Source organism: Theropithecus gelada, chromosome X (assembly GCF_003255815.1).
Source record: "Theropithecus gelada isolate Dixy chromosome X, Tgel_1.0, whole genome shotgun sequence".
In the NCBI taxonomy this organism is placed as follows: Eukaryota; Metazoa; Chordata; class Mammalia; order Primates; family Cercopithecidae; genus Theropithecus; species Theropithecus gelada.
Window position 1 is genome coordinate 117635619 of NC_037689.1, and position 15762 is coordinate 117651380.

The 15762-nt window shown below is 40.8% G+C and overlaps 2 protein-coding genes across 5 annotated transcripts in view; one reads left to right on the forward strand and one right to left on the reverse strand.

Annotated features, from left to right (window-relative positions):
• The first annotated feature begins 1286 nt into the window (after positions 1–1286).
• Positions 1287–8926, forward strand: ZBTB33 (zinc finger and BTB domain containing 33). 2 transcript variants are annotated; one of them, XM_025373466.1, is made up of 3 exons: positions 1295–1517; positions 3215–3316; positions 3952–8926. In XM_025373466.1, exon 3 carries the CDS (start codon positions 3954–3956, stop codon positions 5973–5975), a length of 2022 nt encoding a protein of 673 aa, XP_025229251.1. In that variant the 5' UTR covers positions 1295–1517; positions 3215–3316; positions 3952–3953; the 3' UTR covers positions 5976–8926. The 2 variants fall into 2 exon arrangements, with proteins under 2 accessions (XP_025229250.1, XP_025229251.1); XM_025373465.1 differs by lacking the exon at positions 3215–3316 and having other exon boundaries at positions 1287–1517.
• Positions 8927–9180: 254 nt separating this feature from the next.
• TMEM255A (transmembrane protein 255A) overlaps positions 9181–15762 on the reverse strand; it is a 52087-nt gene continuing 45505 nt past the window's right edge. For all 3 annotated transcript variants that reach the window (XM_025372268.1, XM_025372267.1, XM_025372266.1), the window contains one exon: positions 9181–11559. In XM_025372268.1, coding sequence (XP_025228053.1) covers positions 11401–11559 — 159 coding nt within the window. In that variant the 3' untranslated portion in view covers positions 9181–11400. The remainder of the gene's footprint in view (positions 11560–15762) is intronic.

The following is a 15762-nucleotide window of genomic DNA, read 5'->3' on the forward strand; positions in this document are numbered from 1 at the left end:
ATGACATCCATGTCTGATTTCCTGTCAGAGAAAATTAGATATAATTAGATCTGTTTTCAGTCTAATATCCTGATGGACATTTTCAGCAAATTTTTTTTTTTTTTAGGAAAGAAGCACAGGAATTCTACTGCAAGGTATTAATAGGTACAAATTTAAGATTTTTGGAAATGAATGCAGTATTATCCTATAAATATCTTTTTAAAAAGATAAGGAAGGTAGTGAATGGCCTTAATTAGGGCAGAAAAAAGTTACTATTTGGTTCCTTGGTTGAAGATATGATCAATAACCAGCCTAAAAGGGAAATATTTTGCTCTCCAAACACCCATCCTGTTGTTTCATTCATTATGGCACTCAGTTGGAAGGGTATTAGCAGAGGATTTTTAAAAATTATGTAACTCACAATGTATTTTTTCAGTCATTAATCACTGAACACTTACTATGTGTCAGACACTAAAGCCCTCTGAAGATGAAATGCTATGGAAATAGTAATAATAAAAAATTAAAATAGTAATAATAAAAAATTAAAAATGCAAGTGTTAATATTATTAATCTTTCAAGATACAGGTCAAATGACAGCACTCGATTTGCTATTCTCTTCTCTGCTTCTACACCTTGTACAAATATTTTTGTCCATGTTTGTGTACCTACCTACTGAGCTCCCTAAAGAGGTAGAGACCTTTGGGTTATTCATTTTTGTATTCTCGAGAGCCTAACATAGGGTTTTTGCTACAGATCAAGCAAGGGGTTAGTAAATGCTAGTTGAAATGAGGGAATTAACACAGTACTGCATCATTCAGTATTCAATTAAGAAGACAGTTGTCCAAACACTAAATTTCTTTCTTAAAAGTAGTTACTGTAATGTAGTTGCTGTCTTGTTATCCCAGAACTTGAATTACCATAAGAAGTTGTTAATTCATATTTGATTGTATGTATTCTATTTCAAGATGGGTTATCATCTAGCAAACAGTCTAATAGAGCAGATTCAAATTTGCAAAAGAAATGAAACCTGTATAGTCTCTAAAAGTTTGTAGGCCCTAGAAGTTCACATTGAATTTCGATGAAAACGACTCGCGTGCCTTCCATCCAATTGCTTGCGACTGCCTTACAGATCTTTCCCTTTCCTTTTTTCCCACCCTTTCGCCCTCCGGAAATAGCCGAACACACAAGAGCTTCCCAGTCTTCCTCCGCCCCCTTGCGGAAAGAGCCGAAGGCAGAGCACGGCGCCGAGGTGGAGCCGCCTCAAGCTCGGGCCCTTCCGGACCACCCCGGCCTGCGCTCGGAAGAGGAGGGCGCCTTTGACTTGAGCGCTTCGCCCCCGCGCTGTGCCCTCTGTCGGCGGCGTGGGGCAGCTGTAGCAGCGTTGGCGGCAGGAGGCGGCGGCCGCGTCGACGTCGACCCAGACTGGAGCGACGTTTAAAGAAGGGGCAGAATCGCCGGGGAGTGCGGCTTCTTCTTGTTGGGGGACTCCCAGCCTTCCGCGCGTCCCGAGGTGGAGGAGCGGCGGCGCCGCGAAGCAGGTGAGGACCCGGCCCCAATCCGGGAGGGGGCGAAGGAGCGCGCTTGCCTTCTCCGTCCCTGGGCCGCGCCTGCGTTTGCATTCGCCTCACTTGAACCAGGAAGCGGCAGAGTCGGAGGCTCTGCTCCTCCGGCTCTTTCTTTGTGTGGGCCGGGGAGTGAAGGAGGGGACGAGCCGCGAGGGCGGCGGCGCGGTCCTCTTCGCCGTTAGGGGCCGAGGGGCTGCCGGTGCCCTGGGTAGGCCCCGGGGCGTGGGGAGCCCATCACAGAGACCCACTTGGCTTTTCCCTCGCCCCTCTCCCTGCTTTTTTGTGCCTCTTTTACTCCCCCAGCCCCTACTTTGATTTAGAGCTTTTCTGCCGGGCCCATCCTCCCCTTCCGTCCCCTTCCCGGGGCACAACAATGCCGCCTGCTTCGCTTCATCCCCCCCCCCCCAACACCCCACCCTGCCTTTCACCACCTTCTACTTTCCCTGGTACCCCATATTCCTCCCGCCTTCACTCTGCTGTTTGTACCTCCATCTGTATTTGCAAGAAGCTTGCTTTGCACGTGAATTGGGGTTAAAAACCTCGGTTGCAGCTGGCAGGGTCCATATAGGGAAGAGGGAGGTGGAGGAAGGGAGATGAGGTTCAGCTGCCGCAGGGAGCCGCGTGTCGGTTTGTTTCACTCCCTCGCGGATGGCTTTTATCTCTTTTTCCACCGTCACCAGCTCCTCCAAACCGGCCCTTGGTCAAGGGTTTCACAGTGATGTGGAATGGCTTTTCCACAGTCGAATAGCAGATCTTCGGGGTGGGTTCAGACCGACTTGTGCTGTCCCTGGGCCCACCCTGACGGGGAGGAGGGGGACACATAAACGAAACGAAACCGAGTCCCAGTGTCACCTGGACACGTACATTTGACGCATTCCCATATTGGAAGAACCCGTGTGCAACTGACAAAAATTGCGTGCCGTTTTCAGAAAACCTGTCTTTCCTCTTAAAATCGACTTCTGTCGAAATGCCCGTATTTCGGAAGCCCTGGTTTTTGGCAAACTGTCCAAAGGTCACCCTTTCTGATGATGAATACCTTTATGGTAACCTGAAATTCCTTGGTACTGTTAACATGCAACACCTTCTAATAATGTTTTAAATCTTTGATTTTTAGACTTTTTGCCTGCTGTTTGTTCTTAAGGTATCATTTTGAAAAATTTAGAAGGTATTTGAGACAGAATTGCCCTCCACGTGTATGTAACTTAAGCATTGTGACATCTATACCTTTTTGGTAACTTCAAAGGGAGAGAATATTAATAAAAATATTTCTTCACTAAAATTACTTGTCAACTAATTGTTAATATATAATATCCATGTATTAAAATATAACCATATATAATCATATGTATGGATATTGTATGTATATTTAATATATGGATTTTTTTAAACTTTGGCCTCTGTTACTGGAAATATCTTCTGCAAAGTGCAAAAAATGATGTTTTGCTAGTGCTACACAACAATGCATTCTGAACATCATCCCCTTTTTCTAGCGTAATCTATTCCAGTAAGTTAATGTTTTCATTTTCACTAACTCATTTGGTGTGAAAAAGTTCTCATACCAATGCACATAATTCTTTACCAACAAAAATGAAATGTTTCGTGTTTTCTTGGAAGTGGGCATTTAGAAATGGTAAACTTTCCTTTTCCTTTGTCATATTTTTTCATGATAGTGTCTGTTGACTTCACTTGGCACTGTTTAACATTCCACCTCTGGAAATTGTAAAGATGGAGAGATGAGGGGAAGGGACAAGGGGATGAAGAAAGAGGAAAGGGTAAGAAAGATGTTTAATAGTTTATCAAGATGAGGCACCCCAATTTAAATAACAGAAAAATAATGGGACGTTGGGAGGTAATAATTGTCAGTGTTTATAAATGTCATTGGCTCCAGGGTGTAGATTCTGCATATATTCTTAAAGATTAGTTAAGAGTGTGAATTTCAGACACAGTATTGCACGCACTGAGCTTTCTGACATTTAAATCATTTATAGAGAAGTAACTTCTGTGTGTTCATGATGATTTTCCTTAATTTTGACAGTTAAAAATCAACTCTTACCTCTTCTTGGAGAGAAAACCCAAAATTGGGACTAAGAAAATTAATTCTAATCTTTAAAAATCACTTAGTGGAGATGCATGTATCTAATATTCAAAAGAAGGTGACTATGGAGATTACTGTTCAAGTCTCTATAACAGTGTAAAACTTGCTCAGCTCAGGAGCAAGCCATGAGATTTGACACTTGTTCCAAAAGCCAACCTGTATGAACAATTTCTGTAAAAGCCAAAAAATTATGCCAAACTTTGGTTAAAACTTGAATAAACTAATGATGCTGCAGCTTAAATTCTAAATGATAAGTACTTTTGTTTTTTTCTCTCTAATCCTTTCCCATCCCCTCCTCTCTTTCTCTTAAAGGCATGGAGAGTAGAAAACTGATTTCTGCTACAGACATTCAGTACTCTGGCAGTCTGCTGAACTCCTTGAATGAGCAACGTGGCCATGGACTCTTTTGTGATGTTACCGTTATTGTGGAAGACCGAAAATTCCGGGCCCACAAGAATATTCTTTCAGCTTCTAGTACCTACTTCCATCAGCTCTTCTCTGTTGCTGGGCAAGTTGTTGAACTGAGCTTTATAAGAGCAGAGATCTTTGCAGAAATTCTCAATTATATCTATAGTTCTAAAATTGTTCGTGTTAGATCAGATTTGCTTGATGAGTTAATTAAATCAGGGCAGTTATTAGGAGTGAAATTTATAGCAGAGCTTGGTGTCCCATTGTCACAGGTTAAAAGCATCTCAGGTACAGCTCAGGATGGTAATACTGAACCTTTACCTCCTGATTCTGGTGACAAGAACCTTGTAATACAGAAGTCAAAAGATGAAGCCCAAGATAACGGGGCTACTATAATGCCTATTATAACAGAGTCTTTTTCATTATCTGCCGAAGATTATGAAATGAAAAAGATCATTGTTACCGATTCTGATGATGATGATGATGATGATGTCATTTTTTGCTCCGAGATTCTGCCCACAAAGGAGACTTTGCCAAGTAATAACACAGTGGCACAGGTCCAGTCTAACCCAGGCCCTGTTGCTATTTCAGATGTTGCACCTAGTGCTAGCAATAACTCTCCCCCTTTAACAAATATCACACCTACTCAGAAACTTCCTACTCCTGTGAATCAGGCAACTCTGAGCCAAACACAAGGAAGTGAAAAATTGTTGGTATCTTCAGCTCCAACACATCTGACTCCTAATATTATTTTGTTAAATCAGACACCACTTTCTACACCACCAAATGTCAGTTCTTCACTTCCAAATCATATACCTTCTTCAATCAATTTACTTGTGCAGAATCAGCAGACACCAAACAGTGCTATTTTAACAGGAAACAAGGCCAATGAAGAGGAGGAGGAGGAAATTATAGATGATGATGATGACACTATTAGCTCCAGTCCTGACTCGGCCGTCAGTAATACATCTTTGGTCCCACAGGCTGATACCTCCCAAAATACCAGTTTTGATGGATCATTAATACAGAAGATGCAGATTCCTACACTTCTTCAAGAACCACTTTCCAATTCCTTAAAAATTTCAGATATAATTACTAGAAATACCAATGATCCAGGCTTAGGATCAAAACATCTAATGGAGGGTCAGAAGATCATTACTTTAGATACAGCTACTGAAATTGAAGGCTTATCGACTGGTTGCAAGGTTTATGCAAATATCGGTGAAGATACTTATGATATAGTGATCCCTGTCAAAGATGACCCTGATGAAGGGGAGGCCAGACTTGAGAATGAAATACCAAAAACGTCTGGCAGCGAGATGGCAAACAAACGTATGAAAGTAAAACATGATGATCACTATGAGTTAATAGTAGATGGAAGGGTCTATTATATCTGTATTGTATGCAAAAGGTCATATGTCTGTCTGACAAGCTTGCGGAGACATTTTAACATTCATTCTTGGGAGAAGAAGTATCCGTGCCGTTACTGTGAGAAGGTATTTCCTCTTGCAGAATATCGCACAAAGCATGAAATTCATCACACAGGGGAGCGAAGGTATCAGTGTTTGGCCTGTGGCAAATCTTTCATCAACTATCAGTTTATGTCTTCACATATAAAGTCAGTTCATAGTCAAGATCCTTCTGGGGACTCAAAGCTTTATCGTTTACATCCATGCAGGTCTTTACAAATTAGACAATATGCATATCTTTCCGATAGATCAAGCACTATGCCTGCAATGAAGGGTGATGGTATTGGGTATAAGGTTGACACTGGAAAAGAACCTCCAGTAGGGACCACTACATCTACTCAGAACAAGCCAATGACCTGGGAAGATATTTTTATTCAGCAGGAAAATGATTCAATTTTTAAACAAAATGTAACAGATGGCAGTACTGAGTTTGAATTTATAATACCAGAATCTTACTAAACTCCTTTGAAATACTAGAAAGTTGTGTTTTGGATGATGGGGCAGGGGTTTCAGAAGATCTGTAAAACAAGGTGCAAATAAGTTAATTTGATCTGCCACATTATCTGAAAGAAGTGTAGTGGGATTTTTGTTCATAATTTTTAGAAGCAAATTTTTCTGAAAGTTTTGACTAGAGGTGAGACCCCCTCCCCAAGTATCTGTTTATATAGTTAGTTTTCAGCTCATTTAAAAGGCAAAAATTAAAAGCTTGGAGAGATAGTTTTCTGAATAGAATTTGAAGCAGTCTGAATGTTCTTTGAAAATAACTGGAGTTATTAGCATACCCTAGTACGTCTTACAACTTTCCCCTTCCATGTTAGCACTTTACTGCTGAATTCTCAATTTTCTTAACATTGAGACAATAAATGTGTGTTTTGTCTTGTATATGGCATAAAGAGTAAAGTTTTAGAGTTGTTCTGGAAAATGTCAGAATAAGTCTCTGCTTGGGTTGTGTAATCTGCTAGTCCAAGCGGACAGCAACCTCCTGCTACCCTCTCTCCATGAAAATAGCCATGCAGACAAGTCTCTCATCTGAAGAACAAATTAGATTTAGCTAATCAGAATTAATCCTTGCTTTCATTGCCATAGTCTGTAAAAGACTTTGGTGGCTAGACCACTTTATACCTTTGCAATGTGGTCTCTGGGGACAAAAAACTAACGAAAAAAAAAAATCTCTGTAATGGCGGATAGGAGGAGATGAAAAGTCCTGTTGCATGTATTTTTAATTCTCTGGCTACCACATTGTAGAGAATGGAATGAAGATTTCCTTTTTGCTTCTTATGGTTAAAAATATTCCCATGAAAATTTTCAAATTTTGAATCTGAAAGCCACCAAATGAATCTTTATGTATAAATCCTTGTAAATGATAGATTCCATGGGTGAGACTTTACATATTTTGGGTGGGAGGCTACTGGCATATATTTTTAAATGTTCATATTATGTAGAATCTCCAATAGGAAGTCTTTATTTGAAATAGTTGAATCAGTGATCTAGTATTTTCCTTTCAGCAAGATTTGTTAGGTTTTTACCCCTTCTAAAATAAGTTTTATTCCATCTGCAAATTGCTGCAATATTATAGCAATCAGAAACTACATAAGGAATGTTATATAGGCTTGTCAGTTCCCATTTTTCTTGACAACAATAAATACCACTTCTTTTTAAAATGACACATATTTAAACACTTAGAAAATAAAGTTAACACTTACTGAAGTGCTAGTACTAAACTGTGCTAGTACTAAAAGGAAGCAGGTTGGAACATACATATAGCCTAGCAATTTATAACAGAATTGTTGAACGTCTGTAAATGATTTTTTGTTTTTGTGCAAAGGAAAAAATTGATACTGGAAAAGATTGTTGTGCATAGTTATTAGTCATTTGTAACCTTGCTTAAGTATTTCTTAGTCCAACATAGATATTTTCTTTCTCCTTACCATGTATTTTAAAAAATAGCCTATTTCTTGACTTTGAACTTAAAGCTTTAATCATAATTTCTCATGTATACATCGTTCTTCTGATGGTAAGCTGGATTTGAAGGTAGTGGTTTCAGTGTTTCTTAAGTTGGTAGCTGAGGGTATCAGGCATCAGTACATGCAATAATACAAGAAAAAAAATCCTTTGCTTGCCAAGGGGTAGAGTGATGTGCATTTATCTGTTTTCTGTTCTGTAAGTCTAGACCTTCAAACCATTTGTAAACTAACCCCTGGGAAATTTGAAATTACCTTATAACTTAAGACTCTGTGATCTCTGGAATCACCATATCTGTTTCTTTTTTGTGTACATATTGATAACATCACTCTTTGACTATAGTGTGCACTCTGAAATGTTCTCAGTGAAAATTTGTTTGAGTTTCATTAATGCTATTTCACCAGTTAGACATAATTACTTCTACCAATGTGAATGATACGGGTGCCGGCAGAGCTTCCAGATCTTTCAGACTCAACTGCTAGGTCAATTAGTTTGTCATAATAAAACTTGGCAGTTTCTACAAGCCTATTATGACAAACCAGGAACTAATTCTATAATGGAAAACTATGTGTTCTGAATAATAGGGATGTAATTATTTGCTGCTGCTGTGCTCTGTAAATTCTGAATATGACATTTAAACTGTGCCTACTAAAGGTATCTTCTGGAGTTTTTTGGGAGGAGAGAAACTGGAAAATTAAATTGTATTTTTGCCAGAAGACTCTTACTTGCATGTGTCTCAGGGTCTTCAGTTTTTCTATAAGTTTTCATATCCAAAGTTCGCAGTTCATGTGAAATACTTCTTTGGGGCAGAAGTCCTTCATTCCTGGTATTTATTGGATTGGAAATCTGTAGCAAGATGCTGTTTAAAATTATCATGTGGTTTTTCTATCTTATACTTAGCTCTCTGGCTCTTGAACTTCCTTTTCGTCTTTGAAGTTAGCTTCAGATTTGCTCCTATGCTAAATTACCTGTAAATATTCTGGATAGGAACTACTTGAAATAGTAATTTGTTAAGAGATACGACAAAATGAAAATGCTTAAACTACAGAAATTTTAAAATGCCATAACAATCTTGCAAGACTAACTTTAAAATATACTTTAAATGATTATTATGATTTTGGTGGTAACGATCCCCCACACACAACTACTATGAAGAAATAATGCCACATTTTTCCCCATTGTACCAAAAAGATAAAAAATGGTAAACATTGATCAAGGTATTTTGTATTGTCAAGGCATGCATATTCTAAAGAATTAAATGCTAACTTAACAGCACTGGCTTTCTGGCTGGTCAACCATATGAAACCTTGTTCATTCCTCCCAGTACTGTAATGTTCACACTTGTACAATCTTCCCTGTCATGACTTTAAGTTCTACTTTTCATTAACCATGGCCTGATATTAGTTCTTAGAGCTTCTTGTGGCAAAAATAAAATGATTTAATTCTGATGTTTGAGTGCGTGTTTTACAAGATTGTCTTTCAGAAATTATATGGGTTTTTACATTTTTCAATTTTTGCAGCAGGAGACTGGAGCTGTATTTCTGATGACAGCATGGCAGAATTTCCCATTAGGTTTTATATGTTGGTTAATCATGTCCCCTTTTATCTTGAACCCTAATAGTCAAAAGTGAGTCAGCTGCTGTCAGTTGCTTTAGAGCATTTGCTGTACTTTTATAGCTACCTTGACACAAGTGGATAAGGAGGAGGATAGTTTTATTCATTTGAAACATCACAAAAGCAGTCTGAGTTTTCAACATGGCAGTGATACAGATTTTAAGCAACATCCAGTTTATACAGGTTCTGGATTAATATTTTAATGTTTCATGCCCAGTTCAATACTTTAAAGCAGAATTAGGAATAAAGCAGTAAATATTACAAAATGCAGTCAAGATACACATTGGAAATACAAATCCCTTCATTACAGCAAATGTTTTGCAAAAGAGTAAAGCAGAAAATAATTTTTCCAAGGTAACATGCACTTTATATAATTCAATGTAATAAAAGCTGCTGAAATTAAGTGTTACAAAATCTATACTGTTTCAGGTTATTTTGTAAAGTAAGAAAAATACATAGAAATGAGCCATAGAATCTTAACACTTTAAGAAATGTGATAAATGTAGGATATACTGTGTAATGGTGCCTTTAAAAAATTAAATATAGACATTCACTAAAGCAAATGGTCAAGTGTAAATGGCAAAAAAATTCATTGAGTATTACAAGTTGGTATTTGTTTAGTAAGTCAATTGGGTATTAGTCTCTTTGAAATCCAGTAGAATTTTAATATGCTCAGAACTGTAAAAAATCATAGTAATTTTGTATAACACAAAAGGATTATAGTTTTTCAGATTCAAAATCTGGATAAGACAACATTCATGATGCTGAAAGTTAAACTGGATATCTTGCAAACATTTACTGTTAATAATGAGAGAGTGCACTTCTTGTGCCTTGATTCTTGATGGCTGGGTGTCTACAAGGTAGATGGGAGCACCAGCATTTGTCTGCTACCTCTAATCCATTAAGTTGGGAGGTAGCAATATTGGCCGGAAATTTTTCTAGTGTGTGTTCTGTGTTTGGAGAACTGTCTAATTAGGTACCGTCCTGTAGCCCCTGTATTTTTTACGTTATAAAGTTTAGGATTATAAATCTTACTTTAAATCAATTCTCAGGTTAACATAAGATCACAATGAAGGTGTTCATTCTGAAGTGAAGGCATGGGTGCAAAAGTGTTTTAAACTTATCAGGTTGATGGTTTAAAGCTATGTGTAATTAAAAGAACTGTACAAATAATCTACCACGGTGTGCCAGATGGATTTTAAATCTACCATAACACTTAAGTATTTGTCAAGTTGGCTATGTTTGAGGTTTTGCAGACTTGAAGCGGCATTGTAACACTTTCATAATCTTGAATGCTGTCATGACTGGTCTCAACAGAAAAAAAGACCAGTAAGACCAGTGGTATTAAAATACAGTCTTTTGGGGTGGGGTGCAGGATACGTGCAGATTGCTGGGGTTAAGCACAATATTTGAAGATTAAATAGTCACAAAGATTAGTAACAATTCATATCACGACCCAAGAACCTAATTTATAACATTTTTAAACTCTTAATTACAACCATAAGATTTATATCTCCTGTAGCAAATGTATTTTGTAATAATGCAACATGTAGTAGAACCACTGTCTCGTAAGTGATCTACTTAAAGCATCTCACATGTTGCTGTGTATTTCAGTGTTTCCGGAACAATACATCCTGTTCCCCACTACTGAAGATGCAAGAATATTGCACTTTTCCCTTTAGGAGGTACCAATTACAAAAGCTGAGCTGAGTGATCACAACAGCCATTTTTACAATACTCACAGAGAAGAAAGGAGTAAGAGATATGGGCAGCCTTTTTCAACATCCAGACTCAAGCAAACAAAATCTTAGCCAGAACTCTCTGTATTGGAACTACTGTGTAGCCCCATCAGCTGGGAAATTGTCCTTAGGGACTGACTTTAGTGGTAGGGAAAGATAGGACCTATAAGCCGGGTGCTTCAACCTAGGTGCTGGGGTGGCAATCTGCCAAGGGCCTGAGGACAACACTTCTTTACATAAAGTGAAACAGATGGCAACCACACTTCTGCTGAATACAGAGGTGGAGCATAGGGTAATGCAGGTCCAAACACGACAAGCTTCTTGCTGGGCTGGCTCCCCAGCCTTGCTTAGAGAGTGTGAGCTGCCCTTCTTCTGTGCTGGGTTCAGCCTAGCCACCCCTGCTCTGCACTAATAATGAATAAGCTTCATCCCTATCTTTCCCTAGCCTGGCAGGCCATTGTAAAACTTTATGCATAAAAGTCACACTTTAAATTTTGTACCCTACACACTTCCACTGAAGCAGAAATACAAAAGCCACAATAATCTCAATAGCCAGCAGGCATTCCTCTTTAGGGACTGTAAGGTGGTGGCTTTTCAAAAGGTGGATAGTAGGGTGGAGAGTAACGGGGCGGTGCACTTGAGGACCACATGTAGCTGGGTGAGGGAGAGGCAGACTGGGGCTCATCAGAAAGTCCAGAGGGAGGGGAGGATGGAAAGACACTGGAATGCTGTGTGATAAAAAGAAAACGTTAGTTTAGGCAGTGAGTTTGCAATTCCCTGAACAGTCATTACTATTTAAAAATGAATATGGGCCAGAGCCTTTTTTTCTATTTGGAAGAACAGAGAGCTAAACCTCACAGAGTTAATGAGCATGAAACAGGTGGTTCTCTTAGTCACTCAGACTACAGCCACCTGCAGAAATATCTTGGAATCCTCCTCTGCAACCCCTTACAGTCCACATCCAATCAATCACCAAATCCTGTTGCTTCTACTTCTGTGTTGTCTCTTAAATCCATCACTACCTTTTCTACATTTATAACTCAAGCCTCCAATACCTTTCCCTTAAGCTATGGCAACAACATCCCAACTAGTCTTCAAAAAGGTAATTTTTGGCCTTGAGAACATTTAATGAGGTTAAGCCATTGATCCCTGGGAAAGTCTTTGCTCGAAGAGTATATCACAGAGAGGTAGTACAGTAGTCAGGAGCCCCTCTCATAGACAGGAAACTAAGGTCAGAGAGGTTAAATAGCTTGTTTGGACCTGGAGTCTTCTGACTCCAAGTCCAACATTTTCCACTCCACCTTAACTGCTGCCCTCTCATCCCCAAGTGCACAGTAGGCTGGAGAGCAAAGAGTAACAAAGGCATGGAGGTGAGAATGAGGAACAATGGGTCAGGTTGCAGAGACACTGAGTATTCAGTTTTACTTTGTGTTGTCTTACTTTGGGAAAGGTTGTTAGTCTTTGGGAAAGGAATGGAAATGAAGTTTTTAAAATATGCAGTGAATTGGCAAGAGTCATTTTCCCCTTTCTCTCCCTGGCCTATGTATATCCTTGACCCTAGTGAGTTCCCTGCTGAAGGAGAGTTGGCCTGTTGTGTTTGTTGCTGTATCCTCCAGAGCTCAGAACAGTACTTGCCATGTAATAGGTGCTCGATAAATCTTGAATGAGTGAATACAATTTCAGGAGCATAGTAGATGAACTTGGCATGCTTTTAAAAAATAAAACCTAGGCTGGGCGTGGTGGCTCAGGCCTGTAATCCCGGCACTTTGGGAGGCCGAGGTGGGTGGATCATCTGAGGTCAGGAGTTGGAGACCAGCCTGGCCAACATGGCAAAACCTCATCTCTACTAAAAATACAAAAATTAGCTGGGTGTGGTGGTGGGTGCCTGCAATCCCAGCTACTCAGGAGGCTGAGGCACGAGAATCGCTTGAACCTGGGAGGCAGAGGTTCCAGTGAGCCGAGATCATGCCACTGCACTCCAGTTTGGGTGACAGAGTGAGACTCCATCTCGAAAACAACAAATAAATACACAAACAAACCTATGTCCAGATTTCTAAGCCTTGCTTGAGGCACAGAAATATCTTCCTTACCACATAATGTTAAGACTGAGAAGAGATGATAGCTGCCATCATCCCCTGCCTCCCAAATCCCATCCATTATTTCACTCTGAGTGAAGAAATGGCAGGGTCATAGAACCTGGAGAGCCCTTAAAGGCAAAACAACCTGAGGCAGTGGACTCAAGACAATCTAGATTCTTTCCTAAAAACTCAATTTTTCTCCTCCCTCCAAGAAGACACCCTTTGTTAAAACATCAGTATAGTGATTTCCTGATTTTCCATCTTGTACCCTTCAAACTCTCCCTTCCTCCTCCTCTCCCTCCCTCCTGTTCTATTGCTTTCCTCAACTAAGAACTCTCTCTTCTTAACCAGAGAGGGGAACAAAAACCCACCAGGGCAAAGAATCTCTGTGCCTGGGCATGTGGCACTCACTGCCTCTCTAAATCCCACTACAGAGATGACATGAGAGGCAGCAGGCCAGTTTTAGGTGTTCCCAGCCACAGAAGGGAGAGGCAAGTTTCCTGAAGTGAAGCTAAAGGCAGTTCTGTCCTGAGAGGCATTAAAAGGCTTCTGTGGGCAGCAGCTGCTGTGGGTGGCAGTTGTACACTTTGATAATAAAAGGGGGTGGTACAACGGCCCTTGGGTTTTCACTTCTCAGTTTTGTGTTTGAGAAGTATGGGGGGGAGGGGGGCATGATGCTCACTTCCCTTTGAGGATGCTGGGAGTCTTAAGGATAAAATTGAAGGGTTCCTGGCAGAGCTAGGGAGCTAACTGGCTGCAGTCCACACACCGTTGGGGTTTAGTGGGGGAAAAGGCCCACAGTACCACTGCATAGTTTCCTAGCAACAGGCAGGCACCTTGGGAAAGATTTGGCTTTGTCGCAACTGGGGAGTTGGCCTGGTGTATTCTGGTTCCTGCCTGAGAGTGTGACTTTAATAATGCTGTGGACAGCTCAGGAGAACAGAGCTTTGAATCCTTGTGCACCACCAAGCATAAAGAGCATCTAAACAGCCTACTGCTGGGCCTAGTCAGCTCCAGCTTTCTGAGCTGCTTCTTAGAGGCTGGGGTGACCAACAGGCTGATGGTGCTCAAAGAGGAGCACCACCCTTTGAGGGACACAAATGGCTTTCCTCTTCCACCTTAGCCTGCCTCCTGCCTGCCTGATGGCTGACCCACACTCTTCAAGATCAATGTGCATTTCCATCAGGGCATGCTTCTCTCTTCAGGAACCTTGTGGGACAGTGACTTCACAAAGAGCCCGGGAACTGGCTGGTGATAATTACTAAAGACGCTGTATCCCAAGGGTAAAATCCAGCATCTGTTGGTACTGTGCATTCCCTCTCTGTTCTGCCCCCGGAAGCAAAGCTTGAACAGATGGAGAGAAGAGTGGATAAAAGAAAGATTTTTTAAAAAGGGGTGAGTCAGGAACAAGGGAAAGGAGGGGAAGAAAGGAAAGACTTGACAGCGGGGTGTAGGGCGGGTGGTGGGGGGATGAAAAAGTTGAGTGACAGCAACAACAGCTTTCTAAGGCTCTCAGCAACCTATGCCATAAACTGTACACTCCTAGGATCAAAGCAATCCTTTTATTAAATGGGCCCAATTTATAATGAGTAACTTTTAGTGGCTAGGGTGAAACCTAGTGTACCCTCGTGATTTAATAAAGAAAAACAGAGGCACTTTTGAATTGCATAGGTTGAGACTTTTGTTTTAAGCTTAAACTTGGCAGGTCACCAAATGGATGGGAAAGGGACCATTCCATGGTTAGAGTAAAGTAGGGGTACTGGCCCAGTATGCCAGACTGGGAAATATTGCTGGGAACCTTGAGGGGTTTATAAATAGCTGGGTTTAATTTCCCAGCAGAAGTAAAAACTGATGCTTTGTACCCTACAGATTTTGGACTACTTGGCTAAAGCTGAAGGGCTGGTGGGTAAATAGTGTAAAGGACAAGAGAAATGAGTGTTGGTAGATGAGCAAGGAGGCAAAGATAGTCTCAGCTTATATCCTTCCTGCTTTGGAGTATGGGGAGTTCCTGAGAATCAAGGACACCCTGGAGCCCAGTGCTTGAAAGAATCCAGTTTCTCTAAGCTCAGCACTCAAAACTTCCTCAGGGCCAGCTGATCAGACCCAAATCCTTGCTCATGTCTGACCACAAGAAGTGTTTCCCAAGCTGCCTCACTGGACAGCTACCCAATAAGGGTATGACTTTGAGGGGTTAAAACAAAACATTATAAGTCTTTTTTCCTCATCCTTCTATTAGCCTCAGGGTCAAAAGGAAGTTGAAATCACCAAACCCAAAGTCACAGAAATAGTCCTACTTGGAAATAACCAAAATGGGAAGTCGTTCAGAAGAAAGTCTAGAAAGGTCCATTTTCTGACTGTAACTTAGGTCATTTTACAATGAGAAGTGCATGAGGGAGCTCTGGCCTTTTGGGGGTGGGTCTGTGCTTCAGGTGGTTTTATTGTCAGATCTGGAGTGCATTTGCTGACTGCTTTTTATTTATCTGGGAATATAAGCAGATGTTTCTTGGCCTCTTGACTTTTTTTTTTTTTTTTTGAGACGGAGTTTCTCTCTTGTTGCCCAGGCTGGAGTGCAGTGGTGTGATCTCGGCTCACCGCAACCGCCACCTCCTGGGTTCAAGTGATTCTCCTGCCTCAGCCTCCCGAGTAGCTGTGATTACAGGCATGCGCCACCATGCCTATCTAATTTTGTATTTTTAGTAGAGATGGGGTTTCTCTATGTCGGTCAGGCTGATCTCGAACTCCCGACCTCAGGTGATCCGCCCGCCTTGGCCTCCCAGAATGCTGGGATTACAGGCATGAGCCACCGCGCCTGGCTGACTTTCTTGTGTAAAGAATGGTATTTTCGCCTATGAA